At 36.9% G+C, this 19,703-nt stretch overlaps 1 protein-coding gene across 2 annotated transcripts in view; it reads left to right on the forward strand.

The window, feature by feature from the left end:
• Window positions 1-19,463, forward strand: part of cntln (centlein, centrosomal protein) — a 138,064-nt gene extending 118,601 nt beyond the window's left edge. For both annotated transcript variants that reach the window (XM_055205291.2, XM_055205290.2), the window contains 5 exons: window positions 634-792; window positions 2,125-2,310; window positions 6,364-6,534; window positions 6,894-6,968; window positions 19,120-19,463. In XM_055205291.2, the coding sequence (XP_055061266.2) occupies window positions 634-792; window positions 2,125-2,310; window positions 6,364-6,534; window positions 6,894-6,968; window positions 19,120-19,230 (702 nt within the window). In that variant the 3' untranslated portion in view covers window positions 19,231-19,463. The remainder of the gene's footprint in view (window positions 1-633; window positions 793-2,124; window positions 2,311-6,363; window positions 6,535-6,893; window positions 6,969-19,119) is intronic.
• The last annotated feature ends 240 nt before the right edge of the window (window positions 19,464-19,703 follow it).

Consider the following 19,703-nt stretch of genomic DNA (forward strand, 5'->3'; position numbering starts at 1 on the left):
TTTTGATGTTGTTGGAAAGCGGATGGACTATTCTTTCATTTGATATTTTATGTTTATTTAAAGAAGATCATTTTTCTGTAAGGCATTCAACTAAAACTGGGTGGCAACTTAAAAAAAACCCGCTGACGGGGAAAGAGTTAAAGTTATGCATGCTTCCAAGCATATTTGATTATCACTACAACAGTTGCACGATATAAATGTTAATGTATATTTTAAATGAATGTTGATTTATAAAAATAAACACCACAGTCTTTAATCATATTTTCAATGTGCCTTTGCTGCGTCTGTGTTGTTTGTGAACTGCGGTCTGTTGCAGCCACACTTGATTCTGAGGAACTACTTTGTTTGGCGGAAGAGTAATATTTGTACTAATATAATTACAACTTATTTGTGTTTTATTTTGTGAAACCCTGCTATGCATATGATGTAACCGTTTTATAAACGCCATAAACCCCACAAAGCAGTGGGTTACTAGTGCATTTTGTAACAGCTAAGGGGGTTTAGGCACGCCCCTTAGCTGTTATAAAATGCACTGGTAACCCACTGCTTCTTGGGGTTTATTGCTTTATTGAAGTATTTTAAAGTTGCGATGCATGAACCTCAGCCCTGGTTAATAATTTTTTTATCTGCTAGATAAAATCCCTCTCTGAAGAGTCAACTAATCGGAAAGGCCTGGTTGATTCTTTGAAAAGACGACTGACAGTTGCCACCGAAGAAAGAAAACAGCATATGACCACCAGCCAAAAACTGAAAGAGGAGCTACAGAAACTCAAAGAGGAGCTACAGAAAAAGGTTCCAAAACTTTAACTCATCCCATCTTTCATTACCATTCATATTTGTACAACTCTGTTGTATTTTAGTAACTCAGTTTTAATAATTAAGTGTTGGATCCATAATGTCTAGCAAGTTTTTTTTAACCTAATTACAATCTGAGTTGTTTAATTCTTATTAACCTTTTCCCCAATTTTCCTAAACCCTTTTCTGCTATTGATCTGTGGTTTATTTTATTATTGTACTAATTTATGCGCAGTATACTATTATATTTTATAAAATATTTGTAACAATGTTGTCTTTTGATTTACTTTATATTTTCAGTGCACCCTTGTGCTTTTTTTTGCATACAATTATTTAGGGATGTCCCGATCCGATATTCTAGATCAGTATCGGGATATCGGATCGAGGACCGTCAACATGATCGATCCAATTCGGATACTGTGCGTTAGCCGTGGTTGTTACTGACAGGTTAATAAAAGGACAAAGTATTATAAAAGCACCATAAACCTTTTATGCACTATATTCAAAGTCTTTTAATACACTCAATAGCTTCATGTAAAGAAGCAAACACACATTTAAAGTATATACATAAAAGGTCAAAAAAGCCATCTGCGCATTAAAGCTTTTTACTTTGACAGTTTTACGCAATTAAAGGGACACTTCACCCATTTGCATTAAGCTTTGTTTAGTTAGAACCCCCAGTGATGTTTTTGAATGGTCGTGCATCATTTCCTCAGTTGCTGCTGAGACAGGAGAAATACAGATTTCAGTGTTGCACTTCCTTCTTTCAATGATGTAAAAATCATAATTTTGCATCATTGAAAGCAGGAAGTTCAAAATCTTTGTTGAAGGGGGGAACGACTACAAACATCCCTTTACTCGGTCAAATAGGCACCAAATTGACTACAAATATGACGCACTTTCAATAAAGATAAATGTTTCTATGGGTGAAATGCTCCTTTAAGGAAAATATATTTAGCATACTTAGTATCAAACATACTATTATATGTTCTCCTAAACACTGCCATGATTAATAATTACTAATGTTTCCTTTAACTTGTAAATCATTTTAATTTATAATTTTTTACATTTAAAATTATACTAGATGTAGCAGAAACCACTATACATATTAAGGTATCAGGCAGTTATCGGTATCGGCTGATATTCGGAATTCTGGTATCGGAATCTGATCGGAAATGAAAAAGTAGTATCGGGACATCAATTGTACATACAATTATTCATATAGAGTGAAAACAGAAATGAACTGTGACTTAATGCATAAGTGGGTGGTTTTGTGCCAGTTTAATCTACCATTCTTGTGCCAGTTTTTGTTTGTGTGCTTATCCCCAGGAGCAGAAACTGACTTCCCTGCAAGCGCGGTTAGCAGAGTGTGATCAGGCCATGGCTGAGTTGGAGCAGGCCGCTTCTAATCAGATGCATGGTTTGGTCCAGCAGAGCACTCAGACACTGGAAATAATGCAGAGTAAACTCACACTTACCGAGTCTCAGCTGCACCAACTCCGCATATTCACTGAGGTATCTTGGCTGTCCTAAGTTCACATTATGTCTTGGTTTTAGTCTCACATATTTAGGATGAATTCTGCAGAGGTATATAAAGGATATTTAGTAAAGTTATATTTAGCACACACTGTTGTCAGAACCTATGTATTGCTGCCCGTGGTTTTGTATAGTCCACATATTTAACCTGTAGCTGATTCCTGCTAGCCTGTTAATGATGGTCCCTGTAGACAGCCCGGCTCTCTGGCCTACATTTCCCTTGTCATGGATTGATGAGCTTTGAACATGCCATCCTGTCAGAAAGATTCAAGAGGGATCTTTCTGATGATTAAAATGCCACTTTTTAGGGATGCACTGAGATGCTTTGTTTGAAATCTGCAAATATATGGAGTAATTACATAAAGCATTTCGTAGACTCTTTAAATGTTATATATGGTTCTGGCATTAAATGCTTATCTCATAAAGAAAACAGTGTGTTCAATTAATATATTAATTTATTTTAAAGCCTTTTTATAGAAGATTGTTTCTTAAACACCTAAATGTTCAGATGGTGTTCAGAGTAAAAAATTCCAAATGCCACGGATGTCACAGAAGATTTAAGATAAAACTCCTTTTTTTTTCAGTAATTTCCTCAGTAGTTTATCTTCTAATATAATCCAGTGTGGTTTGATGCAGGTAAGTCATTTAAAGAGGAATCTTTCCCCTTCACTTGTCTAATCCTCCTCCTCTGCAAGAGAACTGGTAAATTGGCCCTGTGGCTCGAGTGATTGTGGGTAAGAGCCCTTCTCCTCTTGGCCCCCATCACGCTATTCTGCAGCTCGACTGGCTCTCAACAAGCGGTCAGGGGAGCTGTGCAGAGTATGTGATAAATTCGCTTAATCTCTTCCTGGATTTTTCCATGTGCTGGGCTTAGGTCAATTGAATCTACCCTTTGACTAGTGACAGTGAATATCTATTAAGCTTTAAATAAAGTCATACGCTTTTTGACAGTTTGCTGATGAGCCGAGCATCCCTCTGGAGAACTCAGAATGTTGCAGGTTAAATAATTTTTATGTAGTGTATGCAAATGCAAAGGAGAAGTTAAAGTTCACTTTCACCAATTTATCTTTATTTTGCTGGAATTTTCTCACCCAGCGGTCCTATAACAAAAATTATTTACATGAGTTTATTGTGTTTTTACTAGGCTTTTGTTATATAAAGTAGGTACAATCTGAGCACTGACATTGTTTTTGTAATGGGAACAATACAAATTTTATGTTTAGCCCCACTGTTAAGTGGTTACGCCTGTTATTATTAAGGGGTGTAGAGAGGTATAACAATTAAGAAAAAGATTATATTAATTTTTCTCTGTGTGTGGCAGTCAAGGATAAGGCAACAAATATAGTGCAAAACTGTGTTTTATTATATTGAAAATGTATTGTGCAAGAGTGTGAAAAATCATTTAAAACCCACTTAGGTTGAAAAGCCTTAATTTGCATCTGCATGGAATTAATAGAATAATACCTTATGCGTATACCTTACCCATAGCCGTAGTTTTAAATTAAGGGAAACAATTTTAGCCTTAAGTTACTCAGTTTACATATTAAAATATTAATGATTAGACAAATAAAATATGAATCCGTACATTTCTGTTTCATTAATAGCTCTTATGCTACGAAAACACCAAATGTGGGGCATTGCGTTACTCGCTCTAGATTACTTGCGAGATTTAAGTTTGTGTCATGCAAATTTTTCGCTCGATTTGAATATTTTTACTCGCTCTAGATTACTTGCGAGATTTAAGTTCGCGTCATATGAATTTTTTGCTCGTTGAATATTTTTAACTTGGGCGAAGACACGTTTGAGGCGAATAGCACGTGTTTTCGCGGCAAACGCGCCGCCCATATAACGTCATTCGCACCGCCCCATGCAAGGATGCGTCTGATTGCGTCTTTGCATTGACTTTGTATGTAATCTACTCGCGCAAATCGTTGAACTCGCGTCTGGTGTGAACCCACAGTTAAAGCTCTTTGTTAAAGGCAGGGTATCTGATTTGATCCAGAAACATTTTTAGTTAAGCTGGTTTAAAAGTCTCCTCACTTCCTGATAGCAATCAGTACTGTATGTTATCTAAAAGGATTTTTGTATAGGTATATATGTCATCTGTGAAAGGCGTAGGACCAAAAATTTTTCAACAAATCATTGAACTCGGACCGAATGCAATAATTGGACGCATGCAGTTTTTGCTCCTCTTCTGTGAACGTGTTTTGCATGCCATTGCACACCCTTTTCACACAGACATCATACGTCATCAGCACATTTATGGGCGCTCACCTCCCGTCTGTAGAAGAATGGCAAACTTTCCTGCTTATTTGCCAACCTGCACAGGAGACACAAAACGAAATACATTTTTTAAAACACAAAACGACAAAAAACGTCTGGATCAGCCAAGCCCAAAAACCCGAATTAACATACTCTACGGCTTTTCCACGAGATGGAAACAGCTGCGGGAGGCAAAGGGGCTGAAAGGGTTTTTTTTTTTGAAAGATGCAGTGTAATTCTATTTTGATGGATTCAGATATTATATTTTGATGAAACGTTGTGTTGTTTATATAGTTTGTGTACTTTTACGAATTAACGTAACAATATTTATGTTTTTTAAAATTACAAGCAAACTAGTACGTCTACACAACCAAAACGTGCTGTATCTAATTCCTATTTAAAACATGTGTTTATGTTTGTATTTTAGTAATGTTGTTCACTTTGTACTGCAAAGTTTTCTCACTGGTGAATGAGACATGAGATGTGGACATCTGGTCTGTGCATATTCATGTGTTTCGGAGGAGGCATGAATTTATGGCAATTTGAATGGAGGGTGGGATCGTGATTTCCATGCTAGTAGGCTAAAGTTAGCTTCTTTTTTTAAAATCAGATACCCTGCCTTTAAAGCTTTTAAATCTTGCTTCCTTACATTTCTTCAACCACCGGATCAACATAACCAGTTTTGGGGCAGTTGCTACTCTCATTTCTAGACGTCTGTGTATGAGTCCAGAGCATCCACGTTGGTAGATTTAATAGAATTTATTAATAGTTTAATTTCTGAAGCTAGAACCCAAAAGGTGCTGAGATAAGTCTTCAGCTTTCAGAGATGTCTTAACTAACCTACACTAACTACCCAAACGCATGTACATACAATATTGTTCACACCTGATAGAAATATTTACTTGTCAATTACATTAGTTTGTATTGATGTTGCGGCATTAAGTACAGCATGCATGCGGAGCGTTGTTCACCGTTCGTGAATATGAGGATGCAAGACTGGCCTTTATGCGATCCAACAGCATTCCCTGAAATGTAATGAAGATCCATTTGAAGTATTTATGATGAAGGCTTTATGAAACAAATAACTGTGATGGGGGAATGTGGGAAATGGAGCATGCCCCAAAGAACTGCGCTCTGATCAACCGCATGTGATTGCTCTCACTTATACTTCTGTGGGTTAACCGGGACCATGAGTGAGTGGAATCACACACACACACAGACTGTCCATTCCAAGGTCAGGTTTTCACAAGGCTTATGGGGAATGATACAGGAGATTATTGCAACGATCAATAAGCTGAAAATGAAACAAAGGGGAGTTTACTTTATTGACTTTCTCATGTACAGTGGCAGCTTTAACATTTAATTGTCTCTTAGTATTTAGCAACAACTCCCATTTAGCTCAGCCCTTGACGGCCTAAACAAAGAATTAGACCCAGCTTTCCCCACCGTCGCTTTAAGGGCCTCTCGTCTCTCCCATTATTTACAGTCTTCCGAGAGCATATTTTATAATATGCGGCACGGAAAAAATAAATAAATTCAAATATGTGTTCTTAAACTGCTCAGAGTATCTTGTTTAATACCTCTTCAAATGAACACGAGAGCCGTCATCATTTAGTGCATCTTAAATCAAAAGTCAAGCGCATCAGGCTACTCATTCAGGTCATTCCCTATTCGACCAAATCGCACAGAGCTCATTACACCATTAGATGTTTTTGATGGTACAGAGCATGTTCACTTGTTTTCTGTGTTTAATCCTTTGTTCTTTTGAAGGCACTGGCTAATGAAGTGGCACGGGATGTGCAGGACACTAAATCCCACTTGAGGCGGAAGCAGAAGAGTTTAAATGAAGTAAACAGAGTGTCTAAATGCTCACTAGTAAAAGCAGCATCTATACTCAACATGACAGAGACTGACCTGGTGGACATACTGGAAACTGAGGAGGTCGGTATTGGCTACTATGTGGACTAAACATTTTTGTAACAAAACACCAAAAGTTACAAAAAAATAACAAGAATTAACAATAAAGACAGCAAAACTGCACTCCAGAATTACATTTATAAAAAAGAAGTTTTGGCTTCATTTGTACATGTGATTTTTAATAGGACCTGTCAAAATTGTGTGTAGGGGTGTTTAAACATCGGAGAATGTTTAAAAATAAGAACGATTTTAAGATGCACTGCCTTTGGGGTGATGTAATGACACCATGGCTCTCACACACCCCCACACAAAAGAAGTTTGGATTATTCATGGCTTTTAATGGCATTTTTGACTGTGCTGTGTTAAATGTTTGTGATTTGCAGTGTGAGGAGGCGTGTGCAGGTCATGGAGCAGACACAAATTGGACTGAGCGTGTTCAACAAATCCTACAGCAGCAGGTTTGACTTCAGTTTATTAACACATTTTGTCTGAATATATTCATTTCATTTTATGTTTAAATTAGTGTTTTTAGATTATTTAGTCATTTAAATAGTATTATTTAACTGAGCTCATGAGTTTCTTATAATTCCATTGTTTGTATCTAGGATATATAAAACATTCTGTATCTCATGCTACTGTAGATATAAAACATACCTCCTAGATATGATGTCTTTTTCTGGAGATATCATATCAATCATTAAGAATTTGCTTGTGTCTATGTTTCTGAAAAGAAAATTTGGCACTGTTTTTATATGATGTAACATGATGGGCTATTCAGGGATTGCAGCTAATCGTTAATTTGGATTTTGAAGGACTGAGTTGTAAAATATCTAAATATAGTTTTTTAATTTGTAGCCAATGTTAACATAACAATTTAACTGGGAAGTGCGGTATTTCTAAGTTAATCCATTTTTTTTCCGTATGAATTTAAAATGATTGAAACTGTTTATTCATGCTTTCCTGTTGATAATTTAGACCTATATAAGTTTTAGGACTACGATAACCTGTAAATGACGTAAAACAAACAACAAAGATTTAAGTTATGGAAGACTGAAAGCTTAAAAGGTACAGTACCCCGGTTATAAACACACATATGGTTGAATAAATGAACACTCGGATTGGCAATATGAATGTAAAAATAGAAACAGTACAAATGTCATAGTTTTAATAAACTTGAAAAAAAATTATCGGAAGATGCAGTTTTGTTTTTCATCATTGTACATGGCGTGAAATGGTTGCAATAAAACTGTACTATTAACGTTACAGTGCGTAAAATCTTCAATCGGTAGATTATAAAATGATGTGAAACAGAAGATGAGAGTTAAAAATGCACACAGACAGCAGGTGGCGGTATTCACAGAGAGTAACATAAATAAAGAATAATACAGAAAACATGCAAATGAAAGAAGATCAAAATAGGCGATCTGGTAGTAATATAGTAATATTTCACAACAACCATTACACGTCATAAATTTCAGAACGCGAAACATAATGGCGGCCCCCATAGGTTAAAATGAGTATTACATGTTGGGGTTTTTTCGAAGTAATGAAAATATTTAATGTGTTTCTGTCAATTAATTTTAGTTGTTAAAGGCAAATATAAAGTATTAAAGCATACAAGTCTTCATACAGTAGCCGGAATACCTTTAAAGTCTGGTTTAACAGTTAAGTTCTATTTATTAATTCACCGCAGGGGTGCCAGAACCCCCCATCCCAACGCTTAGCCCACTCAACCGAATATAATGGGCTGATATTAAACTATGTGCCTCTGCTGGCTCTCATTAAAAGCACATTTCTGATACAGACTGAAATTCACTACAGTTTAAGCTGCTGCTGATGTTATTTTAAACCAGTAAAGCAGCCTTTCGTCTCTGCCTCAACACAAAAGGCAGATGCCTGATACTTCTGTTCATTAGCCTATCGTAAAGAGCTCACTTTACATTTAAATTTAGCATATTCTGGGAATTGTATGTCTCGTTTAGTGAGCTGATTGAGTAAACCATATCAAATGATTGAGATTTCAAGAGGGCACACTTACATTTATGTAGACAAATGCACAGTTGACATTATTAATTGTTTTGATCATTTAATTTCTAATCAGAAAAAATACTTGATGTTAAAATATTAACATTTCAGTTTTGACATATCAGAGAATAGCATATAGTAGACGGAGATGTATTTAATTTATTAAAGATAATGTTATAACATAAAACAAAGCTTTTAGTTTTATTTTAATATTTATGGATATGATTTATATTCTTTTTTCATTATTAAGATTGTGTCAATGGCAACATCAGCTAAAGTTGAAGCGATACTCAAGCCAAATATCAAAATTACCCACCCTCCCCAGATTTACTCACCCTCAATCAATCATCCTTCAGATGAGCACATTTCGAGTTATTTTAGTAAATGTCTTTGCTCTTTCAGCTTTATAATGGTAGAAAACAGGGATCAGGGAACAACTTCTGATTTAAAAATGAAAAAGTACATTCATCCTTCACAGAGGTAATCCACACGGCTCCAAAGGGTTAATAAAGGTCATTTGCGGGTAATCAATGTGATTTTGTAAGAAAAATATATATATTTTAAACTTTATAAACTTTAAAAACTATAGCTTCCGGTAACAACGCCATCTTTGAGTCACTGCGCGCAAGGTACCTATGAAAACTATGCTAAAAATGTTCGTGTCCAAGGCAGCAGCGCTACAGATTTCAGTTGTGTTTTTCAGTCTGTAAAATATTTTTATTTTGCATAAACCTAAAAAACTGTCCCTAGTTAGTTTTAACTAGGGATGGGACAATAAATGGCGATATGCACTAATAATACCTGGACGATAACTATTCTGGATCACTCAGCCGATATTATGCACAGCTATTTCATGTACTACGGCTTTTGGCCAGTAAGTCCTTATCCATTTGAAATCACTGTTAGTTTGATAACATGCATTTGAAAAAGCAACACTCGTCAAACATAATTATTATACATATTCTTTATTATCATGAAAATACCTAAAACTACCTTTGAAGAACAGCAATATAAATATATGAAGAGTTTGGTTCCAAAACGCAATAAATCAATTTTGACTAATTTTGGTAAAAACTTGTTTTCTATACAAGAAAGTGACAAGATGAAAATCACTATTTTCTGTTACAAACTTTCACATAACATCTTTAGGTTATAAAAACCTAAAAATTCAAATCCATAATTTGATTTCCAAAGATTTATTATAAAAATTATTATAAAAATGTATTATATATATTTTTCCAAAAAATGCAATAAAGTTTTTTTTTTCAAAATGCTATAAATCTATTGAATCAATATATAAATGTGTATTCATCTTTGCCATGTTATATTCATTTAGTCGACTAGTGGTATACACTGATTAAACATTAATGGCATTAATCAAAACATTTTGTCATATTAAGAACACTGTCATTGTTGCGGTTATACTTGGGACGTCGTCACTGAACTTTTTTCACAGCGATCAGCTGTAAAATGTTTTGATCCTGCTCGATTTTCATTGGCTTCGCGTAAAATAACGGAAAGTTTTTCATAAGATCCCATGGGGTCAATGTGTTAGCATGAGAGAGGCTTGATGCTGTCGGGAGAACAAGCAACCGGGATTTTTATGTCTCCTTAGTGCCTCTCGCGTAAATTATTAGATGTTGATGGCGTTTCTTTCCCGTCACAGAAAACCACCACAGGTTTAGCAATGCCATCAAAGTATTATTTTGTTTTTGTTTGTTTGCTGATCACGAAGTACAAGATGAGGAAAACTAGGATTCCGTGTATTCAACGTGCCACCAATGCGTGGAATAGTGCGCTGTAATTTCTTGAGCGGATTTATTGCATTCTGCAGAAAGGAGTAGTGGCGTTTGTTGCGTTTTGGGAAAAAAAGGGAGAAAAGATGACAGAATAACATGGCGGATGTTGTATTTTGCGTAAAATTAACAATTTATTTTTAAATACTGACCTGATACAATACTGATTTTGGCGGTAACTCATTTTTTTTAAATGGCGTTTATCGCATTTTGGAACCAAACTCTTCATATGCTTAAACCATTTCCTGGAGATGTGTGTGTGTACCACTGATCTATATAAATGACTGGATTGCGCATGACGTCACACATGTGAAGCCACCGCGCCGCCATGTTGGTATACCCAAACATTCCATTAAATCAATGGACGTTGTCAGATTTTAATGATAAAACATCACTTTACTCGTCTTCGTTTTTATATGTGAAGTTACCCTGTACATTATTACAACACAAACGTCCAAAGCATGTAAATAGTTATTTACTGAAAGTTGTACATTTTGCGTTTTAAACGGTTATTATACATTAATCTTCATTACAGTATCAGATCAGCCGACAGACCGCAGCATATTTAGTATTAAGGACAATAAACGTGCTGATTCTGAAATCTAAATAAATAATCATGCTTTGTACCGTATGTGCATGCAATAATTTGCTAGTTTTGTAATTATCTTATCTAAACTTACAAGTTACCTTAACTTATTTAGAGAAATAACGCTGACCGTCACCGTGTAGCTGAATGTCAAAAAAAACTTTATTTATACCCGTGTCATTAACAAATGCAACAGACACACTCACCTTAACGTTTTTTTTGTAAATCCATTATCCTGCCCGATTAAAACATAAACATTGCAAATAACACCAGAATTAACAAATAATTAACGTACACATGTCCTAAAAATTAACCTTGTGTAACTGATACGCTGTAAAGGGGGTACATTTTGATCATGATTTTGAATGGATGTCAATGACGCACTCGGCCGGTTGGGTATACCAAGATGGCGGCTCGAACTCTGCGCTGGCTTCACCTCACGCAGTTACGTCAAGCGTTCTATGCGCAATCCAGTCATTTATAGATCAGTGGTGTGTACAGTAAATGGTATTCTTCTGCAGCCCATATTGCGTTTCTGCACAAGAGCGCCCTCTGGCTTTCGGATGTAGTGGCATTTCATCATAATTCATTGAGAAGCATAGCAAGCTGATCGGCCGATTTATGGGTCTATCCCTAGTTTTATCTATATAAATCTTTTATGAACAACTCTTCACTCACAAACAAATACCTCAACTACCCATAAAAAACTTGCCTTTTTACATAAATAGCAGTTTTACATAATAAGCAGTTAAGAAAAAATCAACTCAAATATAACGGTTTTACTGAGATTTACTGTATTGTATTTTAATATAATTCTATTATAATAACTGTGAAACAATGCATTGTTATTAGTTATTAGGTGTAATCATTAAATAGCAAACATTTAAGTGATAGTTGACCCAAAAATGAAAATTCTTTCATCATTTATTCAAAAAGGTTTAAAATGACAAAAGTAAATGATGAGTAAATGATGTTTTTTTAATTTGTCATACAGATCTGTTTGAATATTCTACTCAGAGGTAATATGGGTCCATGTTTAGTGTAGTGCTCAAATCATAGTCTCTAGTGCTCAATTTTTGGTTGCAGTCTTTCCTGGTTTCAGTTGTTCTGCCAATCGTATCTAGTGAAATCCTTGATGAAAAATGCCACATGTGGATTAAGGGACACATTCTTCCATTGAACGTTTTTCCCAATTGATCTGCTCACCTGGACCTTCTTACTGCACTTGCAGAATGCGTTAATATTTAAGACATCATGCTCTAGGCGCCGCTCGTCTGTTTAGGCAGGTGAGACGAATATTAATTAATTTTAAAACATAGAATTTAAAAAAAACGTAATCAAATCTAAACTCTTAACTCATAATTGTATCTAATGCTTTTCAACAAATATTTTCTGAGGTTCTAGACATTTTTAAGTCGTAAAGTGAAATGAAATTTTTTTGGAAATTGAGTACACAGCTTGGTGGGCTACTGTATTCTCAACAGCGCCCAGTGTTAGTCCTTTACCGAACTAATGACATTGTCAATAAAATGTTGCCAGAAAATAAATTTTATGCAGGGTTTTTTGTAATAATATCCAAACACTGTTAATGTAGATGTCCTTCTCCACGTCTCTCTCGCTCGTAACTTCACGAGTGAAAATGCTAATAAAGCAACATGACAAAAATAATGAAAAATAATTAGCCTTAACTATGCCTTTCTGGGGTAAAACTGGACAAAATATGTGCATGTCAATGTGTGTCACATCAGTTAATCCAACTGAGAAAAACAACCACTAAAAATAACTGTATTATGATTACAGAATAAATATATTTATTGTAGAATTTATCCACCACCAAAATTTGCCCATGATGCTTTGCAGATCTACAGCAACCTGTTATACAGTGATAATGCTGTAAAAAAAACTACAAACATGTATTACAGTGTACTGTTTTCTGACTCACACACACACACACACACACACATGCAAATATTGGTTTGTAGTCAGTAATACATTTATATTCCACTAAAATTAAATATGTATTTGATCCTTTTTCTTACAATACCTTGAGCAGCAGGGATGTAATAATAAGCTCAACATTTTAGATGGAATAAGAGTGAAAGATCTGCTTGTTTTTTCCACCATGCTGTAGAAAGGGTGCAGTTATTTTTGTAATAAGAATTATGCAGTGTTATGTTTTTGTAATGAGAAAGTTGTCATGCCAAAACAGCTGCATGTGAAATTTTATACATAGCTTAATATCGGTTTTTTTTTAATTAAGTTAGTTTCTAAAATAACAACTATTAAAAATAAAAATTGCAATATTTTAGAGATTTAAAAAATAAAAAGGTTATTTACATACTAGGTAGGTTTTATGTTAGATAATAGTTTCAAACATACTAATATGTCTGACAAATAGTATAGAATTTGACTCAAACACAAATATTTGTGGTATATTGTATATTGTTTAGGCTATTGGTGATGTAAACACCTTGAACATACAGTATAGACTTCATCATTATGTTCAGTTTTATCATATGAAGATCTCTAATATCCTGGAAATAAGGTTACTTTAAACAAAAAATTGTCCTGTCCGTTTAGTGTTCATAATTTTACCTGACATTATGTCTAGCAATTGAATTTGTAAGAATCTGTAGGAAAAACTGTTTATTTATCAGCAAGCAGAATTATATCCAGTATAATTCTTGGCTCTGACGTGTCATTCCAGTGCTAGTGGCTTTGACCTCAGTGACCATTCTACCCGATCTGCACATCTTTACCTTTCACCGCTGGACTCGGGCGACTGCCATCAGGCTTAGTCTGTCTCTCCCTCTCTCTCTCCCTCTCCATCTCCCTCTCTCTCTGCTGGGCTGTGTGACCCCGAGGCAGCTTGTTAGTGGTGGGCCAAGTATTGATCTGGCAGGTCTGTCGATGCAGGGAGATTGAGCCAAGCTCCACTAGAGACTTTTCACCAGCAGGCTACTATTGACACATACACACACATACACACAAACAGAGCAGCGGCCCACTGGAGACTCTTCACAGGCAAGTTGCTATCGACGTGTTCTCTGCTAGACCGACACAACTGCTTGCTGTATGACAAGGCTGAGACTGGCTCTTGTCCCATGAGAGGAATGCTGACACCAACACAGTGACCCGTGCATTAGTTTTTCTTTTCTTTCAGCTTGCTCATCCTCTGTTTTTTTTCTTAACGCACTCCACGGGGAGAGTGACTCTTGCTCTGACTAGTGATCAAGGCGAGTTTATTGGCAGGTGAGCTTTTTTAATGTTTTCATTTTTTTGGGATGAGTAGGAAGAGAGACTGCTCAGTCAATAGTGTCAGTTTTATATGGAATACTTAAAGCTTTGATCTTTATACGATGCACCGAAGCTCCCTTTAGCTAGATGAGATTACAGAACCATCTCTTTCTTCATTTACAATAAACACCTTGTAGAAGTTCAGTGGGCATTGCATGTCGGGATTGTGGCCTTTTTGGGTACAGTCAAGCACGTCGAAGCGTGCGCGTGTTATCTTTCAGGGTCTGTATATAGCGCGAGCTGTCACTGTAAGCAGCTAATGGAGGTACCACTGTGACGACGTCTTATTACCGCTGTGGCCCTGTCAAAAGCACAGCCGTCACTCCGGTGCCACATGTCAACGTAACAAGCTTATGCATGTCATGCATGCAAGAGGTGTCGTTCACCCTTTTGTCATTTATCTGCCTGTCTAAAACGCACAGGAAAGCTTACACGCTGTTGCTTATGATCCGTTGTCTTTGCCACGTTGCGTTTTTGCTTTGCTTGCTTCGGTGCCATTAATGAACATTTATCTCTCTTCGGATAGCGCATCTCTCTTTTATTTCCACTTTTCTTGCCACAACATGCACAAAGCACCTCTAAACTCATTCCCATCTCTCTTAATGAAACAACAACATTTTCTCACTTGAGGGTCACAACCTGGGAATAACATCGCCAACCTATAAGCATTTAGACCGCAGTGCTCCCAACGGCTTAACGTGTCAGGCCATGAATAACCCATTCTGAGCTTCGAGTGTCCACCCGCAAACCCTCGTTCAGCCCAGGGACCCCCTTTGCCCAGTAGCAGTAGACATTTAATTGCTTGCGTTTATTTGTGGATTCCTAATTATTGACTAGAGGTAAATTATAACACCACAGCCTTTATGAAGAGACGGAAATGACTGTTAGAGCTAATGAACTAAGCCACTCTGCCTCCAGTCATTTATCAACCATATTCATTTCAGCCTGACAGCACATAATCATTTCAGAAGTCATAGGCCCCTTCCATCCTTGTATTATTTCATGACCAGCAGAACCCAGAGATAAATTTTAAATGTTGAAGAATCCAGCTGTAATATTTTTTCCATTTTGTGTAGACTGCCCTTCAAGGGATAGTTCGCCCAAAAATGAAAATTAATTGATTTACTCACCCTCAAGCCATCCTCGATTTATATATATATATATATATATATATATATTTTAGTCAAACACAATCAGAGTTCTGTTCCGGTTGTTCTAAGCTTTATAATTTTAGTAATTTCTGATTTGAATCCCAAAAAAGTCCACAGAAGTAATCCACACTGCTTCAGGGGATTCATAATGGCCTTCTGAGGGGCTATCGATTAGATTTGTAAAAAAGACGACAAACTTGACAAACTAAAATAACTAGCTTTTGGTAACGACCGACGCACTTTCACGAGAGTTTCCAGCAAGAAGTAGTGGCAAAGTGGCGTAATTAGATTTGTTCATTAGCTTGACATCTACCTAGGAGACACATCTAAATTTGTTTCTGTAGGAATCAGCTTCCTACAATTGTAACATTGGATTCATCGCTTCACCTATTTACATTCCCCTTCAGCAGATTGTCTAGCCACCATCGCTTAAACACCCGCGTTCACCATCTTTCTATATAATGACTGTCACTCCAGTCAGATTTATCAGCGCTTGTGATGTCAAGCTTCAGTGAACATGACATGACATGACATGACATGACAGCACCATCAGCCGACCAGTCTTCTCTGAGCGTGATGCTATTGTTTGATCCTCATTCGGTTCCCTCCCCTCCATCAGTTCTTAATGAGAGAGATGGAACAAAGACTTGCGAGTGGGAGTCTGTATTTATTCCACGTGTATTTAGGTCAGATCTACCAACTCAGGTTGTATAGACCTGACGATGTAAGAAACAACATTTAAAAAAGGAGTTTTAATTACAAGTATCTGTAGCCCCAAGTGTCCAATTCCCTTTCATATTGGTCTCCAGTGGCCTGAAAGGGAGAATGGAGAAGGGTGGGTAATTACTGGCACAGAAGAATAGATTGGCGCTATGCTTGATTTTCTTACCTGATCTCTTGTTTTCCCACATGTGACACATTCATTATCTTCTAATCAAATGCAGACTTTAGTAGGTCTTGGGTGTTTTGGCTGTTTTTTGTTATTCCCACGTTCAATAATTTTGATTTCAAATTAAATGTGTGAAGATCAAAGATCAGAGAGCTTTATATTTTTCTGTGCTCCTAGAACACTTTTTTATCCATACTTCATTGCCCCCTAGATGGCGGAGATTTTGTCAAGGCATGTTAATGTAATGGGATTAAAAGTAGGTAGCAGTGGTTTACTTTACTATTTATAGACAGTAACTAGATCAATGTATTATATCGTTGCTGTCCGATGAAAACCACGTATGTGGATTTTGAGATTTTTCGACGGATTGAATGTCCAGATTCGTTTCCGTATACAGTATGCTTCACATATCTAAATAGCCAATGAAAGGTTGTGAAATCATGTCATCTGATTTTCACATATATCCATTTGGTGTCAAAGCTGTCAATCACGCCGCGTATTTCCCGCCCGGTGAAAGCATCTCGCTGGTCTTGTGAAGTTTCATCAAAGCTCAGGACTGGATAGCCGAATAAACATTGCCTGGTGAGACAATGACTTTCCTTCATCGAGGTAAATGTTTCCCCCCTGACGCCAGACGTACGTCTAGGAGTGACAAAATTACGGTCGGACTGTGCAAACAAAGTATCTGTCTAGCATTACCATGTCAGTGTATTGATTCATTTTCCCTTCATAGTTTGCAAGAGGCATTTAATAAATTTATAATTAATATTAAATAAACTAAGCGTATTTAATAAACTAAGACGTAGGCTATTTAATAAACTGAGCGTATTCATCTGTCAATATGAAACGCGACTTGGTCATTCTAATTAATGATCGGAAGAACGCGTATCGACCACCGTTACTGTAAAATATGCACGTATGTCCATTTAAACTCAATTTTGGTCAAATGTGCATTATATCATTACACTGGCAAGTATATGGTTACATGTAAAGATGCCGTACCAAGTATGACAAGGCTACATTCAACTGCTTTTGAAATACTGTGGGGTTTTTTTCACTTCCTGAAAAGTAACCGTTTTGGACATACGTGAGTTTCATCAGGCAGCGACGATATGGTATAATTATTTGTGAGTACTGTTATAACGAGCATTAAATATTGCACATTCTTTTCCTAAAAAAGAGTCTCAGATTAATCTCAGATTTCTCACAAAATAAAACAATCACATTTCGTTTTCTCAGGCTGAGACCCAGTATTGACAGCGTGCTAATAAAATGTTATCCCTCCGGCTTGTTCGTGATTGAAGAAATTTTGTGTTGCCATTGCCCCTTTCCCCACACCAAACTTTCCCCACGTTTATTTAAATAATTCAGTGAAAATTTCCCGAAACGCGTCAGTACTTTCACAGATCTTCCTTTTACGTGCATCCACTCCAGATTTGCACTCAGATTGGCCTTGCAAAAGCTCCTCTTAATGCTGATAACAAAAGGAGCCTGATCAATCCATTTAGAGAGAGTATCTGATGGTGTCAGTGTGTGTCTTAGCGAGATGAAGCTCAGAGTGTATTGTGACTGGGCCTGTAGCTTTGCCCCAGGCGTCTTCACACTCTATGAAACTAGCGTCACTTAATTGGACTATAAAACACCTTCATATTGTTGCAGGGTTTTTTCCCACTTCTCCTCAGGCCAGGCCAGTCGATTCTGAATCAACTCCTGGGCGTGCTAATGAAAACACAACCCAAAAGAGAGCTTTGTTGAATAGTGAACAGCTCACTAGGCCTGTCCAAAGGGAGAAGATTACCTGCTAAAGCAGCTGTTACATGATAATGACTGAGTCTGCCATCCCAGTGGGCCTGTTTGAGAAGCACAGCCAAGATGTGACTCTGGCCTCCCAGGCTAGCATGTGCATCGGATAGCTTTTCTACCTTGTCCAAGAAAATTGCACATTTCTAAGAGTAATTAAATATTACATTCTAGTGCTGTAGCCCTTGAAGCCATGTAGTTGAAGTTTAGTACAGCTCAAGCAAGCTTTTGATGAAGTCAGCACAGAGACTGGTTTACACTCCAGTCTACCTGCCTCGGGGGGAAACACTGCTCCCTCTCCCTAATGAGACGAGCACTTTTCCCTCTTTTGACTTTTTCCCCTCTTCATTTGTGATGCATATCTACGTCTATTTTAGGTTGGCTACCTAAATACACTTGCACTTGAGTTTACATGCCGTATTTCTTTTCCAGTCAGACACACACACAAACACACAGTTTCTTCTGTCTGGAGATACGTTGGATTCCCAGAGTTGGAAAAACACATCTTTGTGTGAAAAATAACTCAAGGAAGAATTTTAAAAAATGCATTGTATGGCGTGTCTCATAGTTTAAAAGTTTATTTCAATATTTATGCTTGAATCACCCTTTTGATCTCCCAGTGTTAATTACCGCAGTGTCCTTAAGACGGTTTTGGGGAGAAAAAGAAAGCCAAGTCATAGTATAGGTTAGTGGGATTTATTTTAAACCGAGTACACCTGCACACACACGCTTCGAGGTTAACATCCCTCATTCCCTGTATCACTAAGAACAGTGCCAGGCTGTGAGTGGCTCACTGGTAAACCTCAAAACAATCCTGTTTTCTATCTGACGAAATGTGATTGAATATTTGACTTTTTTTAATCCTCTTCTAAAGCCTCAGTAACTTGTTCCTTGAATTTGTTACTTGTCATAATGTCATAATTGATCAGCGTGAAGTCTAGAGTGGAGAATCGTCATCAAAGCCAAAGACACCCTGGAGAAACTGGTGTCAAAAAAACGCGAAGCAAAAAAAGCCCCACTGTACTTTTTGACAGGTTTTCTTTTCTTTCTCCCCTCTCTCCCCAGATCCCTTCTGCAGGCCTGCTGATGGACGCCATGCTGGTGAAGATGAAGGAAGGCAAAGTGCTGACAGAGGAACTGGCCGCACTACAAGCTGCAGTCAGCAAAAACGCCTGACCAGAGGAAAAAGACAGGGGGGAGCAGGAGTCTGTAAGATGGAGTGTGTGCCCTGCTTGGCAGTAGATGGCCCTTGTCTATGCAGCACTCCACCCGTTTCACTGCTCCTACATCCTTGTAGTCCTGTGCCTCGGAGAACAAACAGATTTATTCTTAGTCTAAATAATTCAATGCATTGATTCGTTTCAAAAAAACATTTGTTTGCACACCAATAAAATGATGCAAGACTTGCATTGCTTTAGTTTGGTTTTGTTATTTGACATGTACACATTGCAGATATCACAAATTGCTTTAATGAGAAGCAAAATAGATTTTTTTTTTCTTTTATTGATCCTTTGTTTAATAAATTTTTTGCGTTTGTTATTGTTTACTTGATCGTTTAGATTTTTGCACAGAGTGTATTTTAGGCATGTTGGCATACATCCACATAATCACACATCGCTATGTACATTTGACCCCAGCAAACAAAAAAC

Source organism: Misgurnus anguillicaudatus, chromosome 3 (assembly GCF_027580225.2).
Source record: "Misgurnus anguillicaudatus chromosome 3, ASM2758022v2, whole genome shotgun sequence".
NCBI lineage: Eukaryota > Metazoa > Chordata > Actinopteri > Cypriniformes > Cobitidae > Misgurnus > Misgurnus anguillicaudatus.